Source organism: Hemiscyllium ocellatum, chromosome 31 (genome assembly GCF_020745735.1).
Source record: "Hemiscyllium ocellatum isolate sHemOce1 chromosome 31, sHemOce1.pat.X.cur, whole genome shotgun sequence".
Taxonomy (NCBI): domain Eukaryota; kingdom Metazoa; phylum Chordata; class Chondrichthyes; order Orectolobiformes; family Hemiscylliidae; genus Hemiscyllium; species Hemiscyllium ocellatum.
Window position 1 is genome coordinate 11253960 of NC_083431.1, and position 22515 is coordinate 11276474.

A 22515-nucleotide genomic window follows, 5' to 3' on the forward strand; every position below is an offset into this window, starting at 1 on the left:
CAGACATACTTATTAAATGTCAGGTTTCAGCCTGCCTTGTGTTGTATTCCGTGCATAAATCATTGGGATTTTGGCGCTCTCTTGTAAGACCTACGTGCCAGAAGGACTAGTTGTTTGTCAGTAAAAGGAGGAGGAAGAGGCTAAAGAGAATTAAAAGAACAACAGCCATCTTAGTGCACACCCTGACCTGACCACTTAGTCCCTGGGATTTAGAGCTTTCAATTCTTGTAGTCCACAAACTTCTGATATTGCACCGTTTAAAAACATTGTCACTATAAATTTGATTTGGAAAGGATTGTTTACTCACCCTGCTGCATTATGGGAAGATAAGTGCAACCGAGGTCTCTTTGCTTGACACATTTTCACTATAAATTTGTATTGTTGTCAGACTAAGAGACCTAGATTGCATTTATCTTCCCATGATGCAACGGGGTGAGTAAACAATCCTTTCCAACTCTCCAGGCCCGAGAAATTCAAGTCTGATCAATTAGTGCATATTACACAGAAATAGGACCGTGTTGTTAATAAAATGGTTGGCTGCTTCTTCCTCTGAGGACTACATTTGGATTAGCTGACATACAGCAGCTCTGATATCCATTGGTGTGGTGATAATGTCATTGGAGTAGTTATCCAGAACCCTTGGTTAATGCTCTGTGGATCGTGGGTTCAAATCCCACCAAAACAGGTGGTGAATTCTGAACCCAATTAAAAATCTGGAATAAAAAACTAGCCCACTCCACTATCAGTGTAACCCTATCCGGTTCACTGATGCCATTTAGGGATGTAAACTTGCTAAACGTACCTGGTCTGGCCTACGTGTGATTCCAGTCCCACAGTAATGTTGTTGGCTCTTAACTGCCCTCTGAGCAACTCATGAATGATGAAGACCTAACCCATAACCCTGTGTGATTGAGAGGAGGCCACTCAGCCCCTTGAGATAGCCAGTCAGGGTGTAGCTCAATCAACACAACAGTAGACAATGCTCACCTCAGAAAATGAGCCGGCTGTTCATCACTGATTGGCACCCCAATTCCATTTTTGCTCCATGATCCAAAACTTCTTGACTTTACTCTCATTCTGTCGACTCTGTTCTGCTTGAGCAGTGACACAAGTTGAAGTATTGTGGTATTACAGGGAGGTAATGGTCCAATGGTATTATTGCTAGACTGTTGATCCGGAAACATGACTCATGTTTTGGGTTCAAATCCCCCCAGGGCAAATGGTTCTGGCCTACATGGGACTGGAGGGTTTGAGTTATAAGGATAGGAATGGACTTTTTCCACAGAGGTTTGAGGGGTGACCTTCTCGAGGTTTATACAGTCATGAGGGCTATAGATAAGGTGAAAGGCAGGTGTGTTTTCCCCAACCAGGATCCAATCTTGTTATTTCTTTAGTTAAGATCTCAAATGAGCCGGGAAATAATTCACAATTGCTGCTTTTTAACAGGCAATAAAGACACCAGTGAGAATGTTCCATAAATAAAGGGACCAAGAGAGTACACAATAATCTTGATGGGGTCTTGCCATTGCCCTGTATAACTGAACTAGCCATCTTCATTCAGACAAACCTTTCCATTAGATTAGATTCCCTCCAGTGTGGAAACAGGCCCTTCGGCCCAACAAGTCCACACCGACCCTCCAAAGAGCAACCCACCCAGACCTGTTCCCCTACACCTAACACAATGGGCAATTTAGCATGGCCAATTCACCTAGCCTGCACATCTTTGGACTGTGGGAGGAAACCAGAGCACCCGGAGGAAACCTACACAGACACGGGGAGAATGTGCAAACTCCACACAGACATTCGCCCGAGGCGGGAATTGAACCCAGGTCCCTGACACTGTGAGGCAGCAGTGCTAGCCACCGTGCCACCCATTCCCTCTCGCTGTGACATGTTACAAGGAGAGGCAGGATTGGCTGGGAGTTTTTTTTCCCTGGAGCGTAGGAGGCTGAGGGGTGACCCTTTGGAGGTTTATAAAGTCAGGAGGGCCGTAGGTAAGGCTGATGTTTTATTCCTAGGGTTGGGGAATTCAAGACTAACGAGTACATTTCTGATGTGAGGGGAGAAAGGACATGAGGGACAACAGAGAGTGGTTCGTGTGTGGAATGAACTTCTCAAGGAAGTGGTGGATGTGAGTACAGTTACAATGTTTAAAGGACCTTTGGATAAGTACATGAATGAGAAGGGTTTGGAAGGAGATGGGCCCGGAGCAGGCAGGTGGGACTAATTTAGTTTGGGACTATGGACTGGTTGGGCTGAAGGGTCTGTTCTGTGCTGGATGATTTTATAACAAAAGGCTGGATGGATGGCAGGAGAGATTAAATGTCAAAAAAGATGATGATGATGATGCAAGCGAAAAACAGGATGATCATGTGACAGGTAAAGAAGTGAAACATGTTACTGAAGGAAAATGCTGTGGAGCTGGAAATCTGAAATAAAAAACAGAAAATGCCACAAATACTCAGCAGGTCAGGCAACACCTGTGGAGAGAGGAGTAGAATGGATGCTACAGATTGATTTTTTTTGCCAGAACTAAACAAAATAAATAAGTTATAATAATAGCAGAGTCCGGCTGGTGCTGAAAATCTGAAAAGGGAGCAGGAAGTGCTGGAGAAACTCAGAGAAAGAGAAAAACAGAGATTCAAATCCAGTGTGGCCCTACTTTAGAACAGCGAATGTTGACTCTGTTTCTTTTGCCCCTGAATACTGTCAGAGCTGCTGAGTTTCTCCAGCATTTTGTGTCATTTTAGAATAAAGAGATTGTAGCTTTGACGATCGCTCAGTGTGGTAAAGTCTAGAAGCCCACGACTTCCTGTTTGTAGACATCACAGGTAGTTGGCTGTCCTGACAGCAGAGGTGAGGGTGAAAGGTCGTTGAACAAGCAATGCCCTGTTTTCAGCTGGAGAAGTTGTACAGAGGACAACTCCCAGCAGACTGGCATCACTCTTCGTCACCGACGTTTGGTGTCACTGCTCAAAACACTGCTGGCAGTCTGCTGGGGCTTTGGCAGCTGGTAGGCGCCGCGTAAATGAATAAATATCAGGCCAGAGAGGCAGGAGGTGGGCACTCCCTATTTTGTGGCTTGGGCATTTGGCCATACCCATCAGCTTTCCCGTGCCCCAGCCTCAGTCGCTTTTTGTTTGGGGGAAGCAGTCAGTAAGGTGCCATGGAGGTAAGGGTAGTGACAACGGCGGGTGGCTGGACTAGGAGGAAAACCCTCACGAGGAATGTGGCAGAGGGTCATCAAATCCCTGCCGGGCAGTAAGAGGCCATTCAGCCCATCGAATCGGCGCAACCCTCTGAGGGACGTCCCATCCAAAGTATTGGTGGTAACAACATCTGCTGCCTCTTGAACTGCATTTCTCCGCCCCCCCCCCCACTACCCACTCCACCCCTTGCGTCAACTCATAACCGTTTGTAAAAAAAAAACACACCAGACTGTTTCAGTGCTGCCATTCTTTACCCCTCAGGTCAGAAGACTCCTTTAAACAGTATTTTAACGAGATGCCGTGGTTAGCTGTACCGTACACCGATGAAGCCAGAAGGTCACGGCTCAATTGGAATTATGGCATACAAGGTACATGTAGCGAACATCATTCATGGTAACCCGACCGGTCTGATATTGCGTTGTTTAAATTGCTGTCAAAACATGTGGTGCTGGAAAAGCACAGCCGGTCAGGCAGCAACCGAGGAGCAGGAGCATCGACGTCTCGGGCATCAGCTCCTCATCAGGAATGAGGAAGAGCTGCATTCCTGATGAATAGCTGAAGCTTGAAACAACAATTTTCCTGCTCCTCGGATGCTGCCTGACCGGCTGTGTTTTTCCAGCAACATCCTGTCCAGTCCTCACTCTCTCCTTTTTTCAAATCGCTACTTACATCGCCTCTCCAATGTTGATTTAACCGCACAGATGTGAGGAGCTGCTGTACGGTTGGGGGTGGAAATCCCAAAATGTTTGCTTCATGCTTGAACCCGAAAGTGTGCAGCGGATTTGTTTAAAACTGCCCGCTGAGTTGGCTCCAGTCTGTCTCTGTCCTCGTCCAGCCAGCCACTGCAGGGTGGAGTAACCAGTGAGTAGAACTCATTGCACCCGCCAACACACATTTGGAGTAGAAATTGGAGTCAAAATCATCTTACTGGGTTACCTTTAGGCAGAGGTGTTGGCCTAGGGTATTATCGCTGGATTGTTAATCCCAGTAACCCAAGGTAATGTCCTGGGGACCAATGTTCGAGTTGCACCACAGCAGCTGCTAGAATTTGAATTCAGTGAGAATCTGAAATTAGGAGGCTAATGATGATTAGCCATTGTCAGGTAAAAACCCCTCTGATTCATTAATGCCCTTTAAGGAAGGAAACTGCCATCCTTACCCTGGTCTGGCCTACATGTGACTCCAGACCCACAGCAATGTGGTTGACTCTTAACTGCCCTCTGGGGCAATTAGGGATGGGCATTAAATGCTGGCCCAGCCAGCGACACCCTCATCCCATAAATGAATAAAAGGTAGGCCCGTAACACAGGAATAGGAGGACACCATTCAGCCCCTCAAGCCTGTTCCAACATTGGAGTCGCACCTGATGTGCTGAGTTTCTCCAGCGGTCTCTGTATTTTTGTTCCATCATTCAGTTGGCTCTGGCCTGGTCATTAATTTAAACCGATAGGCCAACCTTGGGGTTATGACCCTGAATATCCCATGGCCAGGGAAAATCTGTCCATCTCAGTTTTATTGTTTGCAATTAACCCCAGCTTCAACAAATATTTGGGGAGCGAATGTTCCAAATTTCAACTAGCTTTAGTGTGGAGAACTGCTTCCTGAGATCACTCCTGAAGGGTCTAACTCTTATCTTAAGGCTCTCAATACCCTCCCTCCTGCAACTAGAATCTAACCAGAACTCTGTCCAGCTTTAACTTCTCTCCCATCCCTCAATATTCCAGCCTACACGCATTGAAGTTGCCCTTTAATTATGTGTTCTTCAGATATCGGTCATTGCTTTTCCTACGTCCTAAATCATGGACTATCTTGACAAAATCCTCAATGTTCAGGGTGAAGAGCATGTCAATTTGAGGAAGGCAGGTGATAATCAACTCAAACGAGAGAATGTAACTATCGCCCCTTGATGGTCAATGGCAATTGCATTGCTGAATACCCCAGAATCAACATTCTAGAAGTTCACCATTGACCAGAAGCTGACCTGGACCAGCCATATAAACCCAGGGGTGACAACAGCAACTCCAAGACTAGCAATATAGAGGTGAGTAACTCACCTCCTGACTCCCAAAGCCTGTCCACCATCTACAAGGCACAAGTCGGGGGTGTGATGGAATACTCCCCACTTGCTTGGATGGGTGCAGCTCAGAAAGCCATTGCAATGCTGGAACTTTGTGTTCACTGTCAAACAGAGTCTTCCAGCTCACTTCAATGTTGGCAATGCTCAGTGGCATGAGGTTCAATGCACAAAGGAAGTGACCACTGGTGTCTGAGCTTCTGTTGCTCTATGTTTCTGGCAGGGTGTATTGGGACAAGCTGATGTACACAGAATAATACAGCACGGTACAGGCCCTTCGGCCCTTGATGTTGTGCCGACCTTTTACCTACTCTAAGATCAGGCTGCTCTACATACCCGACATTATACTATCCTCCATGTGCCTATCCAAGAGTCACTTCAATGTCCCTAATGTCTCTGACTCTACTACCACTGCATTCTACACACCCACCACTCTCTGTGTGAAGAACCTCCCTCTGACATCTCATCTAAACCTTCCTCCAATTATGGCCCCCTCATGATAGCTATTTCCACCCTGGCAAAAAGTCTCTGTCTATTCACTCTCTGCCTCTCAACATCTTGTAGACCTCAATCAAGTCACCTCTCATCCTTCTTCATTCCAATGGGAAAAGCCCATTGTGTGAGCATACACCTGGTGGGCCGGGGGGGTGGAATCTGTACGCTGACATGTGATGAAACCCTCTGACAAAATGCAATTGAAATTAGATCAATGATCACCGACATTTCAGATCAAAGCATTTGATCACTCTGTGAAATGGGTAGGAATTAACCTTGCAGTGAGTTGTGCGTGACTCATAATCTTGGTCAGAAATACTTTGATGGTTAGTTACTGGCTCATGTGGGTGATAAACCCTGGTATAGACTTATTATTAGACTATTAAAGGATTGGACACTCTGGAGGCAGGAAACATGTTTCCGGTGATGGGTGAGTGCCGAACCAGAGGACACAGCTTAAAAATACGGGGTAGGCCATTTAGGACAGAGATGAGGAGAAACTTCTTCACCCAGAGAGTGGTGGCTGTGTGGAATGCTCAGCCCCTGAGGGCAGTGGAGGCCCAGTCTCTGGATTCATTTAAGAAAGAGTTGGATAGAGCTTTCAAGGATAGTGGAATCAAGGGTTGGAGATAAGGCAGGAACAGGATACTGATTGAGGATGATCAGCCATGATCATAATGAATGTTAGTGCAGGCTCGAAGGGCAGAATGGCCTACTCCTGCACCTATTGTCTATTGTCTATAGTTTGACCAGTAATTTGTTTGTGCTCTGAGTGTAGTGTAATCCCAGCTCCATTGTTGGGGCTGGGACTGGGCATGGAGTAAAAAATAACTACAGGAAGCTAATTAGCAGCAGCGGGTATGGCTTGGCTGTTCTTGTCCAAAATACCTTGATTGAAAATCTTTTGTTTCTGTGCACCGACAGAGGAATCCTACAGTAGCACTGTCCTTGTGTTCTTGCATCAGAAATTCTGTATCTAGTCTGGTCTGTACAGTCAGAGGAATGGACAGTGGTGCGGGGGCGGGGGGGAGGGTGGTATATATGAAAGTGGGGAATCATCTTAACAAGCAGACCCCTGCCCACATCCACTTCAGATCCCACACCCACAACTCTCACCATCCTGCCTCCTCTGAGGCTGTACTGTTCCGTCCTCACAATAACTTGGGAGTGGCATATTGCCAAGGTGAGACAGGTGCTGGGCTTATGAGTACACCGCCCCTTCTCCGATGCAGGTAAACACCCGGGTTGTCAGCTGGCAGGCAATCCTGAGCCATCTTCCACGTCTGTGGGAGGGTCACCGGATCTGAAACGTGAACTCTGATTTCTCTTCACAAGATGCTGCCAAACCTGCTGAGCTTTTCGTCTTCCACTGCGCCTGGAGGTCTAAGATGGACTGTGTCTGCAGGGGTATCGTGTACATAACTCTGGTTAAGGAGGGTGAGGGACGTACCCAAGCCCACTCTCATCCTCATGGCTGCTTTTGTGTGCGGCTGCATCAACTGTGCATTGACCTTCGGTACGCACACACCAAGTGTCACAACGTACTGAGGTTGTACCTGTCCCCGGTGTTGCGAAGGATGAGTCTATTCTTGGTGCCGTGGAACACTGCCAGTAGTTGGACAGTTCTGTGTGACCTACCCTTCATGGAAATAGTTTTACAGGAAAGCACCTTTGACCACAGGAAGTGGTCAGCATGTAATGTTCTCCAAACTCTGAGGGAAAAGGAGAGGGTGCATCTTCTCAGGTTGTTCCCTGAACAGACTGTCAAAGTAATTTGGCAGAATGCCTCACCGCCAGAACTTTCCACCAAGCACCAAGACATCACTTGGCTGGTGGTGAGAAGGGCTCTGCCTGTGAGACCCTGCTTGTAGGCCCCGTCGGTCTGTGTCACCGCACACTGCCCTCGAAGCAGCTGCTGGGTGGGGGCGGGGTACAGACTGTCACCCAGTTCCTGCTGGAATGTGCCTTTGTGAAGGAAGCCTGGAAGAAGATGCATGGATTTGTGTCGATGTTCATCCCAAACAGCTCCGCGACACATGGCTCTGTGCTCTACGGGCTGTTCCCTGGGACACACACCAAGACAAACATCGACTGTGCCTGGAGAACCATCACCTTGATAAAAGACTCTCTTTGGTCTGCCCGAACCTTGTTGGTCTTCCAGAGCAAGGAGTTGGCCCTGACCAAGTGTTGTAGACTGGCACATTCCGAGTTCCAGGACTATGTGCTGAGGGACGTACTAAAGCCTGGGGCAGCTGGTGCTGAGGCACAGTGGGGAAAGACCACCTTCTGAGGTCTTCCTTCTAAAGTATGTCAAGGATCCATCAGTTGTCATACCCTCCTGGTGCCTCAAAATGAGCATAAATCGTTTCCTGCATAAGTAGGAAATGTCTTTGATATTGTTTTGCAACTGTAGAGAAACTCTGAGAAATGTCAAAATTCCAGCAAAAGCTGTACATACATGATTTAGAACTTTTGTGTGTTCTTATAGATGACTTTAATGAATATAGTTTTGAAATAAAGCTGAAGTTCTGTATTACTGAGGAGGGTTACCAGATGCCACTGGGGCTGAAGCCGTGACTATTGGATCGGAGAAGGCTAAGATCATACTCAGGAGCAGAATGAGGCTGATGTCCTGCCTCTGAGAGTCGCCGGGTTGTGGTTAGCCCCTTACCCCTGTTTTTGTGCGTCACTCTGTCAAGTTTCTCCACCTCCAGTACCTGACCCCCTCCCTTTTCGATTTGCTCAGAGTCGATCTGACATCCACTTGGAGCAAGTGATACGGATCTCCATCGAAAGAGAAACAGTGTTTTTCCCTTCCCCTTCTAGATGATACCCATCATTTTCTCCATCTGTCCGTCAATATCTCTCATCACCTTGCAAGTCTCGATGAGCTACCCTTTAACCATCCTTTGCGGCTAGGTCTTTAAGTACGTTCAAAGCTGAGATAGACTTTTAATCAGTGAGGGAATCCTGGATTACAGGGATAAAGCGGGAAAGTGGAGTTGAGTGTTATCAGATCAGTTATAACCTCATCGAATAGCAGAGCAGACTCAATGGGCTGAATGGCCCACTACTGTGACATCTTTTGGTCTTAACTTTCTTCAGTCTAAAGGAAAAGTCTGCTGTCTTCCAGGATGAATTTCGTCATCCCCGTTAACATCCTGGATTAACCCCCGCGGTATCCATTCAAAGGCTTTGCGTTTTCTCTGAGGTGCCTGCCCTGAAGTTGTCCACCTTTCTCCAGTTTGAGGCTTGCCCAGTGATTTGCTCGGTTCCAGTACGAATACTCTGCTCTTGCATTCTCATGGCTCTGTTTATCAATCAGAGTCATAGAGATGTACAGCACGGAAACAGACCCTTCGGTCCAACCCGTCCATGCCGACCAGATAACCCAACCCAATCTAGTCCCACCTGCCAGCACCCGGCCCATATCCCTCCAAACCCTTCCTATTCATATACCCATCCAGATGCCTTTTAAATGTTGCAATTATACCAGCCTCCACCACTTCCTCTGGCAGCTCATTCCATAACGCACCACCCTCTGCATGAAAACGTTGCCCCTTAGGTCCCTTTCAAACGTTTCCCCTCTCACCCTAAATCCATGCCCATTAGTTCTGGACTCCCCCACCCCAGGGAAGAGACCTTGTCTATTCATCCTATCCATGTCCCTCATAATTTAATAAACCTCTATAAGGTCACCCCTCAGCCTCTGATGCTCCAGGGAAAACAGCCCCAGCCTATTCAGCCTCTCCCTGTAGCTCAAACCCTCCAACCCTGGCAACATCCTTGTAAATCTTTTCTGAACCCTTTCATGTTTCACAGCAGCCTTCCTATAGAAGGAAGACTGGAATTGCACACAGTATTCCAAATTGCAGCCATGTGCGGCAATCGCATCATCTTCTGCCACTTCTGCCACCCATGGTTGAACACTTCAATTCCCCCTCACACTCTGTCAAGGACATGCAGGTCCTGGGCCTTCTCCACCGTCAAACCATTACCACCTGACACCCAGAGGAAGAACGCCTCATATTCCACCTTGGGACCCTGCAACCACACGGGATCAATGTGGATTTCAACAGCTTCCTCATTTCTCCTCCCCCCACATTATCCCAGTCCCAAGCCTTCAACTCTACACTGCCCTCTTGACCTGTCCATCACCTTTCCCATCTATCCGCTCCACCCTCCTCTCTGACCTATCACCTTCACCCTCACCTGCATCTACCTATCGCATTCCCAGCTACCTACCCCCACCCCGAGCCTCACCCCCTCCCATTTATCTCTCAGCTCCCCCCCCGGCCCACAAGCCTCATTCCTGATGAAGGGCTTATGCCCAAAATGTTGATTCTCCTCCTCAGATGCTCCTGACTTGCTGTGCTTTTCCAGCACCACACTCCCGACTACTATGTCTGCCTTCTGCTCTCATTGGAAAGAAATCTGTCAGGAATTTGTGATCATCTCAGTTCATTGGTTTCCAGATATACCATCATGGTCCCACTCTGCTCCATAGAAAGTTCCTGTCCTTCTGAAGTTCTCTGTGATGGTAAAAGTTGAACAGCTATTTTTCAGCTAAAATAAGCAGGTTTTTGTACATCTCCTTAAATGTCCATCCTAGTTTCTCAGGAATGAAAACATTTGAGAACCAATATTCAAGAAAATGAATATTCGCTGTAACCGCTAAAAGCATTTCTGACTTGCAGTTCGGTTTTGACTTAATCAAGTTATTTAAAGTGATCAGGTTATGAATGTTATGAATTTTATTGTGTGGTCCATTCTTATTTTTAGATTACTTACGGTGTGGAAACAGGCCCTTCGTCCCAACAAGTCCACACTGACCCGCCGAAGCACAACCCACCCATACCCCTACATTTACCCCTTACCTAACACTACGGGCAATTTAGCATGGCCAATTCACCTGACCTGCACATCTTTGGACTGTGGGAGGAAACCGAAGCACCCGGAGGAAACCCACACAGACACGGGGAGAATGTGCAAACTCCACACAGTCAGTCGCCTGAGTCGGGAATTGAACCCGGGTCTCAGGTGCTGTGAGACAGTAGTGCTAACCACTGTGCCATTTTGTTTCATTGTAAACTACTTCTCTGGATTTTACTTAAAGTAAACATGCTTCTCAATCACTTAGAAGCATTACCAACGTGGAGGAAGAATCTGTGATTATTAATTTAACAAAACTGGTCTCCAAAATTCTGCTTGTACGCAAACTGATGCTGTATTGAGGCAGTTCCCTTTTAAAAGCTACACTTTTAGTCAGTGCTATAGTTCTTAACTCATTGGAATTTAAAGGAATGAGGAGAGGATCTTATAGAAACACCAACAATTATGAAGAAAATGGATGTGATAGAAACAGGGAGGAAGATTCCACAGGTGGGTGAAACTCGAACTAGGGGACAGATTTAGGACTGAGTTGACAAGGAACTTCCCTACAGTGTGGAAACAGGCCGTTCGGCCCAACCAGTCCATCCCGACCCTCCAAAGAGTAACCCATCCAGACCCATTTCCCTCTGACTAATGCACCTAGCACTATGGGCAATTTAGCATGGCCAATTCACCTGACCTGCACATCTTTGGACTGTGGGAAGAAACTCGAGCACCCAGAGGATACCCACGCAGACACAGGGAGAATGTGCAAACTCCACACAGAGAGTCGCCCGAGGCTAGAATCAACCTGGGACCCTGGTGCTGTGAGGCAGCAGGGCTAACCACTGAGTCACCATGCTGCCGATTCATCCAGAGGGTTGTGAATCTGTGGAATTCCCTGCCCAGTGAAGCAGTTGAATGTTTTTAAGGCAAAGGGAGATAGATTTGTGAACAGTCAAGGGATTAAGGGTTATGGTGAGCCAGCAGGTGAGTGGAGCTGAGTTCATGAAAAAGCCAGCCATGATCTTATTGAGCGGCAGAGCAGGCTCAAGGGACGGGATGGCCTACTCCTGCTCCTAGTCCTTACGTTCCTGTGTTCCCACACGTTATAGATGGAAGGAGGATGAGTACATTTGAATCCAGGATTTGTCTCAGTTACCTTCCTCTTCCAGCTCCCTCTTTCCCTTCTTCTGTAGGGTCTTGTCTGGAAGCTGCAGCTGCAATTCTACCCGAACATTTCAGTTGTTTCTGTTCTATCTGCCCACGGGATGTGGGAGTCACCAGCTGGAGAGGGCAGTTTAGATCCATCTCCATTGGGCCAGACCAGGTCAAGGGATCAAATCCTGAAGGACATTATTGGAGAGGATGGGTTCCTACAGTGATCGACAGTGGCTACCTGGGTCACCAGGTTTTCACTTCAGGATTTTATTTATTTCAGTCTTCCATGCTGGGATTCGAACACATGTCCCCAGAATATTTCCCTGGGTTCTAGATTACTAGTCCCAGTGACCTCCACAACACCAGTGCTCCCCACACACTGCCTTTTCTTAAAAATAAGTGCAACCTCTGATCAGGCTTTGATTTTTTTTCTCTCTCTCTATTACCTCATTTCCCCATGCCATGCCTATAGCTTCCACCCCCCTGTATACCCCATCTCCATCCCCTCATCACCAACCCCCTCCACCAACTCACCACCATCTCCACCAACTCTCCATCCCCTTTCAAACTCTGCATTTCCCCCTCCTCCAACTCTCCAGTCCCCCAGCTAACTCGCCATTCTGCCTCTTCCAACTGTCCCTTCCCCCTCCTTCAAATGCTCATACCCCCCCGCCACCGCCCACTAGCTCTGAAGGTGGCAGTACAGGTGGAGAGCAGTTAATAAAGCAGATGGCACCTGGGCTTTATTAATCGAGGCATGGAGCAGAATAACAGGGTGGTGATGTTGAAATTGTATAAGACACTTGTTAGACCCCAGCTGAAGTATCGAGCATAGTTCTGGGTATCACATTACAGGATGGATGTGAATGCACTGAAGAGAGTGCCAAAGTGATTTATAAGAATGGATCCAGGGATGGGAAGGAGCAGTGATGGGGATAGAGTGTTCTCCTTGGAGAGAGGAAGGCTGAGTGCGGAGCTGACTGAGGTTTTCGAAATCATGAGTGAACTGGACAGAGTAGACAGGGGGGAGCTGTTCCCATTCAAAGCAAGAAGAAATAAATTTAAAGTGACCGGGGGAACAAACAAGGGTGAAGTAAGGATAAGCTTTCTCAGGTAGCAAGTAGTGCGGGCATGGCAATGCGTTCCTGGAAATGTGGTGGAGCCAGGGCACTCAGGAGAGGCATTGGGTGATCTGTATGTAGAAATGGTGTGCAGGGATATGGGAAAAACGCAGGAGATTGGCACTGGGTTAGGACTAGATTGGGTTGGGATATCTGGTCGGCATGGATGGGTTGGACTGAAGGGTCTGTTTCCATGCCGTCCATCTCTATGTCTCTAATGCCCATTTGAAGAGTGGGTGCAGGCACAGTGGGTGAATAGCCTCCCTGTGCCATCCCCATCTGGTACCATCAGGAGACAACCAATCAGGAACAATTCTGGGGTTCCAAGTTCAAATCTGTCATGGTGGAATTTAAATTCGGTTAAAACACAATCTGGGATTAACAGTCTAATCATGAAACTATTGTCGATGATCGGTGGGGCGGGGGGGGGGACTGATTTATGAGATTGACTAGGTTAGGATTGTGACCCTGCAAAACAATCCTGATGTTGGAGTCAAGAACCCAGAACAAAACCCAGCCCCAGCAATCTAGAGCAGTGCTGTGTCACTGTGAAAGCAGTAAGTAATATAAACTTCCCCTGTAAATCCCTGAAATTTTAATAATCCATGCCAGAGATTTATTTTAAAGTGTTGTAATTGAACCGTGAAATCCAGGAAGTGATTTTTCTGGTCTGCAGCCAGGACCTTGTCAAGACTCTGTAGAGAATTAGAATATTTTCTGTCTGAGGCCAGTGGGTTACGGAGGTGACTAAGGAAACGTAGAGAACCCCACTCTGAGAAGTCACACACATTACCGCTGAGAATTTTCAGATCAATAGCGGCTGCACTGACTAGGTATCATTCTTAATATGGATCTTTTAAATTAAACCCTGTGTAAAATCTTGTAACCTCCCCACAGTGAGGTGAATGCTCTCCAGGCCTACCCTCCTTTATTTGTCTCAGGATGGTATTGGTAGTGGGTGAAATGGTCAACCGCACAGAAAGAGACCATTCGGTCCTTCCAGTTTGTTCGGGCTTCCTATCAACAGCAGTCCCATTAGTTTCCCTCCATCCATTTTTTGTTTTACTTCATCCATCCTCAAGGTGAGATGTATAACATTCTGAGGGGCAGGGACACGGTAAACAGGAAGAAACTGGGGATCAATAACTGGGGGAATGGATTGATGATAAGGGGCAGGAGGGGATTTGAGGATTTTGTGTTTTGCCCAAAGGGTGGTGGGCAATCTGAAACTCACTGCCTCTAAGGTTGGTGGGGGGGGGAGGGAACCCTCATCACTGCCTGTAAGGGTGGGGCAGACAGGAAACCCTCCTCACTGCCTGTAAGGGTGGGGGAGACAGGGAATCCTCATCACTGCCTGTAGGGGTGGGGGAGGGAGGGAACCCTCATCACTGCCTGTAAGGGTGGGAGAGAAGGAAATCCTCATCACTGCCTGTAAAGATGGGAGAGACAGGGAATCCTCATCACTGCCTGTAAGGGTGGGGGAGACAGAAAATCCTCATCACTGCCTGTAAGGGTAGGGGAGCGAGGGAACCCTCATCACTGCCTGTAAGGATGGGGGAGACAGGAAACCCTCATCGCTGCCTGTATGGGTGGGGAAGGGAGGGAACCCTCATCACATTGAAGAAATGTTTAAATGTGCACTTGTGATGCCAAATCGTACAAGGCTACGGACAAAATGCTGGAAAATGGGATTAGAATGGCTCGGTGATGTTTGATTGATAGTGAAAGGACAGTGGAGGGTGGGAACTAGTCGACTTGCTCTTCATAGAATCCCTGCAGTGTGGAAAGAGGCTGTTTGGTCCATCAAGTCTGTACTAACCCCCCAAAGGGCATGCCACCCTGACCCTGCACCCCACCCCACTCTCACATTGATGCTTTGTAACCAGTCTCTTAAGTATGGAGCTCAAGGTCAACATGATACCTCATAATTCCAAAAATCATCCTCACATTTCCCGATGGGATGTACAAATATTATTTCCCAAATTCAAATTAGGATGGACATCAATCCCAAATTGGACAGTAAAATCAAACACTGAATGGAGGTCATTCTCTGAGACTTACAGGTTTTGGGAAGGGGTTGGAGTGAAGCTGCCATTGGGTTTGACAGCTGATAATTATCTCCCCTGCTCTCCTAAAGTGGGACGGTGCATGCAGCTTTAAGCCACCAGGACAGTTCCAGTGCTTAAAGAATTTGAGGCTTCAATTTCGTTCTTTTCCCACCCGCCCCTTCCCCAAACTATCAACCTGGAAATATTAAACCTCGAGTAGACATTCCCTCTCTGGGAATTCTGGCTTCCCTTCATGTGTGGGTCAGCTTGAAGTGTGCTATAACATCTCGGTCCCATGTGGGATTGCCTTTAGGTGGTCCTTTGCAAACATATGGTCAGTCAAGTGACCCAGGTTCATCGCTGATTTACTCAATCATCAGAAATTAGATATCAGGATGGTCACCGTGGACAGGTGGCCTTTTGAAGTCAGATTATGCCTGAAGTGTACATCACAGGCAACAGCTCTGTGCAAGGACTACATTGACACGTTGTCAAACTAATCTTTATTCCAAACAGACAAATTGCTTGCAGGCTTCCACACTGTCGCCTTTGAACCAGGAGCTGGAGGCTGCTTGTTATCTGTCCCCTTTGATCCTTCTTTTATTCTTATTAGACTTTGCGAATTGAAATTGCTGGTCATGCTTTCAGTTACCTGCAGTCTCTTTAAGCCTCTCAGCACCTCTACTCACCTTGGACAATGCTTAAAGCCTCAACTCGTTGGCCATGAGTCCCAGTTTAGTGTCAGTTGGGTAATACTCTCAGGGTGTTTCACAGCATTAAATATCGTATCGACATTGTCCCAAAAGATGGCAACCCAGTACCAGGTTTAATTTTGTGCTTGTTCGTGGGCAGTTTGGACCAAGATAGGCTGGCGCAGGTTAAGGGTTACTGGAACTGTCAAAGTGGTGGACACCATGCCACACTGATGCAGCACCTGGCTGAACTGTCCAGGTATTTATTTTAACATTGGCACACATCGCATTTTAACTGTTATTGCTTTTGCCTGATCCTGGCTTTTCTTGCCAACTGCAATTGAGATTCCAAACCAATGAGTGAGAGATGTTATCGCTTTTCAATGGATTGTTCTCAGTGTTGGAAAAGTCTGAGAGATATTGGTTGAAATCGCAGGGGAAGGACCAAATTAAATATTTGCAGGGGCCAGGGATGGTAATGCGTTTAGCTACGAGCAGGATTTTGCTTTAAATGCATTGGCTTAATTTCTTTGGAGTTTTGGGGAAGAGGAATGGGCCTGGGTGGGTTGTTATTCGAAGGATCAGTGTGGAGTTGTTGGGCCGAAGGGCCTGTTTCCTTACTGTAAGAAATCTAATCTTTGGGTACAACTGACTTCAGTCCGTTACAGTGATTGTGTTGCCTGACAGCTTGTTAACTCGAAAAGAGTGGCGCTGTAACAGCACAGCAGGTCAGGGAGCATCCGAGGAGCAGGAGAATCGACGTTTCGGGCATAAGCCCTCCAGCAGGAATGCTGTGCTTTTCCAGCGGCACATTTTTCAACTCTGATCTCTAGCATCTGGCACTCCTCACTTTCTCCAAGTGAAACTCGGCTGAAATCAGGAGAAATCGAAAATTCGGGCTTCTTTCTTGCTGGTCTGTGATGTGATACCTTGGAAGATCCAATCCGTGCCTGCGTTGGAGGGGTGCAGTAGTGTTATGGGTTCTTAGTTTCACTATATTCGCAACATAATTGACTTCTTCCAGAAGTGGACCTTGACTTCCTTTGTCTGACCATATTTAAACCGATGCAGCAAACCCCAGGCAAGAAATGGAGGACCCTGGTCATTCTTCCTCAGCAGTTGCTTTTCTCACGTGCGCGCTATGTCTTTTGAAACATAGAAAATAGGTGCAGGAGTTGGCCATCCAACCCTTCCCAGGTGGCACCTTAAAGAGAGTTCAGCTTGAAGGACTGTGCAAACAATGTTGCGACTGTGCCTGACCATTATCTGCTGTGGGTTTGTAGGCCGCACATAGAGACATCAGTCATACTGCTGAATTATCTGCTTCAAACTTATAATGTTGTTTCACTGCTTCAAGTATAAGCTAGCCCACAGAGTTAATCTGTCCCTGGTGAGCAACTGATTATTGGATCATTAACATCAAAGAATACAGGGAGAACTAGCCATTTGGATACAGAACTGGCTCAAAGGTAGAAAACAGAGGGTGGTGGAAGGTTGTTTTTCAGACTGAAGGCCTGTGACCAGTAGAGTGCCATAAGGATCGCTGCTGGGTCCACTACTTTTCATGATTTATATAAATGATTTGGATGTGAACATCAGAGGCATAGTTAGTAAGTTTGCAGATGACCCCAAAATTGGAGGGGTAGTGGACAGCGAAGAGGGTTACCTCAGATTACAACAGGATCTTGACCAGATGGGCCAATGGGCTGAGAAGTGGCAGATGGAGTTTAATTCAGATAAATGCGAGGTGCTGCATTTTGAGAAAGCAAATCAGAGCAGAACTTATATACTTAATGGTAAAGTCCTAGGGAGTATTGCTGAACAAAGGGACCTTGGAGTGCAGGTTCATAGCTCATTGTAAGTGGAGTCGCAGGTAGATAGGATAATGAAGAAGCATTTGGTATGCTTTCCTTTATTGGTCAGGGTGTTGAGTAAAGGAGTTGGGAGGTCATGTTGCGGCTGTACAGGTAATTGGTTAGGCCACTGTTGGAATATTACATGTAATTCTGGTCTCCTTCCTATTGGTTGGATGTTGTGAATCTTGAAAGGGTTCAGAAAAGATTTACAAGGATGTTGCCAGGGTTGGAGGATCTGAGCTACAGGGAGAGGCTGAACAGGCTAGGGCTGTTTTCCCTGGAGCGTCGGAGGCTGAGGGGTGACCTTATAGAGGTTTATAAAATCATGACAGACATAGATAGGATAAACAGATAAGATATTTTCCCTGGGTTGGGAGTGTCCAAAACAAGAGGGGACAGGTTTAGGGTGAGAGGGGAAAGATATAAAAGAGACCTAAGTAGCAACTTTTTCATGCAGATGGTGGTATATGTATGGAATGAGCTGCCAGAGGAAGTGGTGGAGGCTGGCACAATTACAACATTTAAAAGGCATGTGGATAGGTAGATGAATAGGAAGGGTTGGGAGGGATATGGGCCAAGTGCTAGCAAATGGGACAAGATTAGGTTAGGATATCTGGTCGAGTTGGACCTAAGGATCTGTTTTCGTGCTAGAAATCTGTATGACTCTATGTGAATGCTTCCAGTTGACTATCAGGTGAGTCAGAAGGTTGTGGGTTCAATCCAAGTGTGGGGCTTAATATTTAGCCTGGGGCGCCAGTTGAATGCTGAGAGAGTTGGAGGTACCATCTTTGGGGTGAGACATTAAAGCAAGACCCTGTGGGCTGGCCAAAACTGATCTTAACGGTCTGATAGTGTGATTTCAAAGACAAACTGTAGTTCTCCCCAGCACTCTGAGGAATCCGATCCAACACCTGAACGAGATTATCTGGTCATTTATCTCAGTGTTGTTTGTGGAATCTTGAAGCACATTTAAAACGCAGTTGTTGTGATAATCTCGAGAACACAGCAGCTAATTTGCATACAGGAAATGTGACACTGACAAGAGAATCTGTTTCTGTGATGTTGTTTGAGAGGCAGGTATTCACTAAGATGCTCCCCTGTTCCTTTCCAGCAATCCCTTCTCTCCAGAGGGTCGAGAATCTAAGGAAGTCCGTGCCACAGCCAGCTGTGGGGGCAGAGTGCTTGTATGTACTTAAGGCTGAGACAGATTCTTGAGCAGTCGATGAATCAAGGGTTATTGGGAAAATGTAGGAAAGTGGACATGAGGTATGTCGAGTCAGGCTGAATGGCAGAACAGGCTCGAGGGGCTGAATGGCCTCCTGCTCATCCTTATAGTTTAATGGGATCACATCTATCCAGCTTCTATCCAGTAAGACAGTGCATCTGTTAAGATCTGATCTGAAACCCAGCACTAATGACAGTGCAGCACTCCTTTAGCACTGCATCTAGTCAGCTGACCTCATTGTGCTCACTGGACTTCATATTGAATTCAGTGCATCTAGATTGTGAACCCACTCCCCTTCCTTTAGCTTCTGTGTCTCTGTCACCATGTCCTCTCTCCCATACACCACCCCCCCCCCCCCCCCCCCCCCCACTTCAGTGGGACTGTCTGTCCTTTCCAGTCTAGCAGTTGGACACACCATTGTTCTAGGAGAAAGTGAGGACTGCAGATGCTGGAGATCAGAGCTGAAAATGTGTCGTTGGAAAAGCGCAGCAGGTCAGGCAGCATCCAAGGAACAGGAGAGTCGACGTTTCGGGCATGAGCCCTTCTTCAGGAATGAGGAAAGTGTGTCCAGCAGGCTAAGATAAAAGGTAGGGAGAAGGGACTTGGGGGAGGGGCGTTGGAAATGCGATAGGTGGAAGGAGGTCAAGGTGAGGGTGATAGGCCGGAGTCATTGTTCTGCCTTTCTTACGTTCTGAACATTTAGTCTGCACTGTCAACATTCTTTTCCCCCAGCACTCCACCTTCACACGATTGCATCAATGCAGTACCCTCCACATGACCCCTGACAAAGGGTCATCTAGACTCAAGAGGTTAGCTTGCTCTCTCTTCGTGGATGCTGCCTGATACCCCCACTGTGATCTCAAGCATTTTTTTTGTTTTCACTGCAGACTCCAGCAGCTGCAGGAACTTGCTGCTCAGATTCCAGAGTATGTTTCAAACCCACAGCCCGTTGACTCAGCAGCAAGAGCACTACCCGCTGAGCTGCAGCTGATGCATATTTCCTTTGCTCTTCATTTTTCTCAACCCCTATCATCCATCTCGACAGGAGATGCCAACATTATGGTGTGGCTGGGCTGTAAAAATGCTTAATAACTCCTGACTATTCTGCGGGGTGGTTTCGAAAAGTCGTTTCTCAGTTTGGAAGCTTACAAGTTTAACTTTGCCAGGGGGGGTAGAGCTGACTAAAGATGGACTGCTTCAGATTTCGCCTTCTCTCAGTACAATGTGTACTGCCCAATAAAGGGCTGATTTCCCTTGCAACTTATAGCCTGCTGTGTATTTTAAGGTATTTATAACAGTGACCACATTTCAGAAACATGTCATTGGCTGCATCCTCAGGTTGTGAAATACCCTGCATCAGTGTGAGTTAACCAGAAGGTTTTAGTTAACTTCCAGTAGGAGACCTTTAAACACTGCTCCACCCCCCTCACCATACACCTGCCCCCTGCTGGTATATTAGAGAACAGACCTATTCATTCACAGTCAATCTGGCATTTGCATGGGCTCTTGTAGCGCATCTCTAATTACCTCCTAGTAACTGGTGCTGAGCTGCTTTTGTGGATACGGTTGAATGGTTAGTTAAGAGCAAAGAAAGGACTCTGAGGAATCGATCACATTTCTGCGTTTCTGAAACCAGATACCAGCAGGATAATGTGGACATCAGGAAACATATCATCCAGTTTGTGTACTGTAAGCATTTGTAAACTGTGTGGAAAACTAGAAGATATTGAACTGTTTGGGCACTTTCTGCATTAGAAGGAGTTTTCACTAAAGTATAAGAGAACTTTTCATTTCCTGAATATGAGGTCAACCGGTTGATGTGGGCTGTGATGCACTTGCTGAACACAAGAACTTGTGATTTTTAGGAAAGCAGCCTAGCCAAGCTTTGAGGGAGCTAAGACATTCCCTTTAATTGCCAGAAAACTGGATCCCTTTGTTGATGGCTGCCAAACAACTATTTCTAGTCTCAGGTTCTGTTTCACCAACCTAAAACTCAGATGGATGAGAATGGTAGTTTAATGTTCCAGGATACAAATGCTACAGGAAGGACAGAAAGGGAGGCAAGAGAGGAGTGGGAGTGGCGTTTTTGATAAGGGATAGCATTACAACTGTGCTGAGGGAGGATATTCCCAGAAGTACATCCAGGAAGGTTATCTGGGTGGAACTGAGAAAGGGATGATCACCTTATTGGGGTGGTAGTATAGACCCCCTAATAGTCAGTGGGAAATTGAGAAACAAATTTGTAAGGAGATCTCAGTTATCTGTAAGAATAATAGGGTGGTTATGGTAGGGGATTTTAACTTTCCAAACATAGACTGGAATTGCCATGTTAAGGGTTTAGATGGAGAGGAATTTGTTATGAGTGTACAAGAACATTTTCTGATTCAGTATGTGGATGTACCTACTGGAGAAGATGCAAATTGTGACCTACTCTTGGGAAATAAGGCAGGGCAGGTGACTGAGGTGTCAGTGGGGGAGCACTTTGGGGCCAGCCACCATAATTCTATTAGTTTTAAAATAGTGATGGAAAAGGGTAGACCAGATCTAAAAGTTAAAATTTCTAAATTGGAGGAAGGTTAATTTTGAAGTTATTAGACAAGAACTTTCAAAAGTTGATTGGGGGCAGATGTTGGCAGGTAAAGGGACGGCTGGAAAATGGGAAGCCTTCAGAAAGGACATAACAAGAGTCCGAAGACAGTATATTCCTGTTAAATTGAAAGGAAAAGCTGGTAGATATGGGGAATGCCGGATGACTAGAGAAATTGAGGGTTTGGTTAAGAAAAAGAAGGAAGCGTATGTCAGATATAGACAGGGTAGATCGAGTGAATCCTTAGAAGAGTATAAAAGCAGTAGGGGTATACTTAAGAGGGAAATCAGGAGGGTGAAACGGGGACATGAGATAACTTGGGCAAATAGAATTAAGGAGAATCCACAGGGTTTTTGCAAATGCATTAAGGACAAGAGGGTAATTGGGAAAAAACAGGGCCCAGCAAAGATCAGCAAGGTGATCTTTGTGTGGAGCCGCAGGAGAAGTGGAGATACTAAATAAGTATTTTGCATCAGTATTTACTGTGGAAAAGGACATGGAAGATATAGAATGTAGGGAAATAGATGGTGACATCTTTAAAAATGTCTATAGTACAGAGGAGGGAGTGCTAGATGACTTAAAAAACATAAAAGTGGATAAATCCTCAGGACCTGATCAGGTGTACCCTCGAACTCTGTGGGAAGCTAAGGAAGTGATTGCTGGGTCCCTTGCTGAGATATTTGTCTCATTGATAGTCACAGGTGAGGTGCCGGAAGACTGAAGGTTGGCTAATGTGGTGCCACTATTTAAGAAGGGTGGTAAGGACAAGCCAGGGAGCTGTAGACCAGTGAGCCTGACCTTGCTGGTGGGCAAGTTGTTGGAGGGAATCCTGATGGACAGGGTGTATATATATTTGGAAAGGCAAGGACTGATTAGGGATAGTCAATATGGCTTAATGTGTGGGAAATCATGTCTCACGAACTTGATTGAACTTTTTGAAGAAGTAACAAAGAGGATTGATGAGGGCAGAACAATAGACTGATCTATATGGACTTCAGTCAGGCGTTCGACAAGGTTCCCCATGGGAGACTGATTAGCAAATTAGATCTCACGCAATACAGGGATAACTAACAATTTGGATGCAGAACTGGCTCAAAGCTGGAAGACAGAGGGTGGTGGTGGACAGTTATTTTTCAGACTGGAGGCCTGTGACCACTAGGCTGGGTCCACTACTT

General features: G+C 46.6%; 1 protein-coding gene across 1 annotated transcript in view; it reads left to right on the top strand.

The window, feature by feature from the left end:
- Positions 1 to 22515, top strand: part of nxn (nucleoredoxin) — a 225566-nt gene that overhangs the window by 169861 nt on the left and 33190 nt on the right. The window contains exon 5 of the mRNA XM_060848012.1: positions 3471 to 3577. Within this exon, the coding sequence (XP_060703995.1) occupies positions 3471 to 3577 (107 nt within the window). The remainder of the gene's footprint in view (positions 1 to 3470; positions 3578 to 22515) is intronic.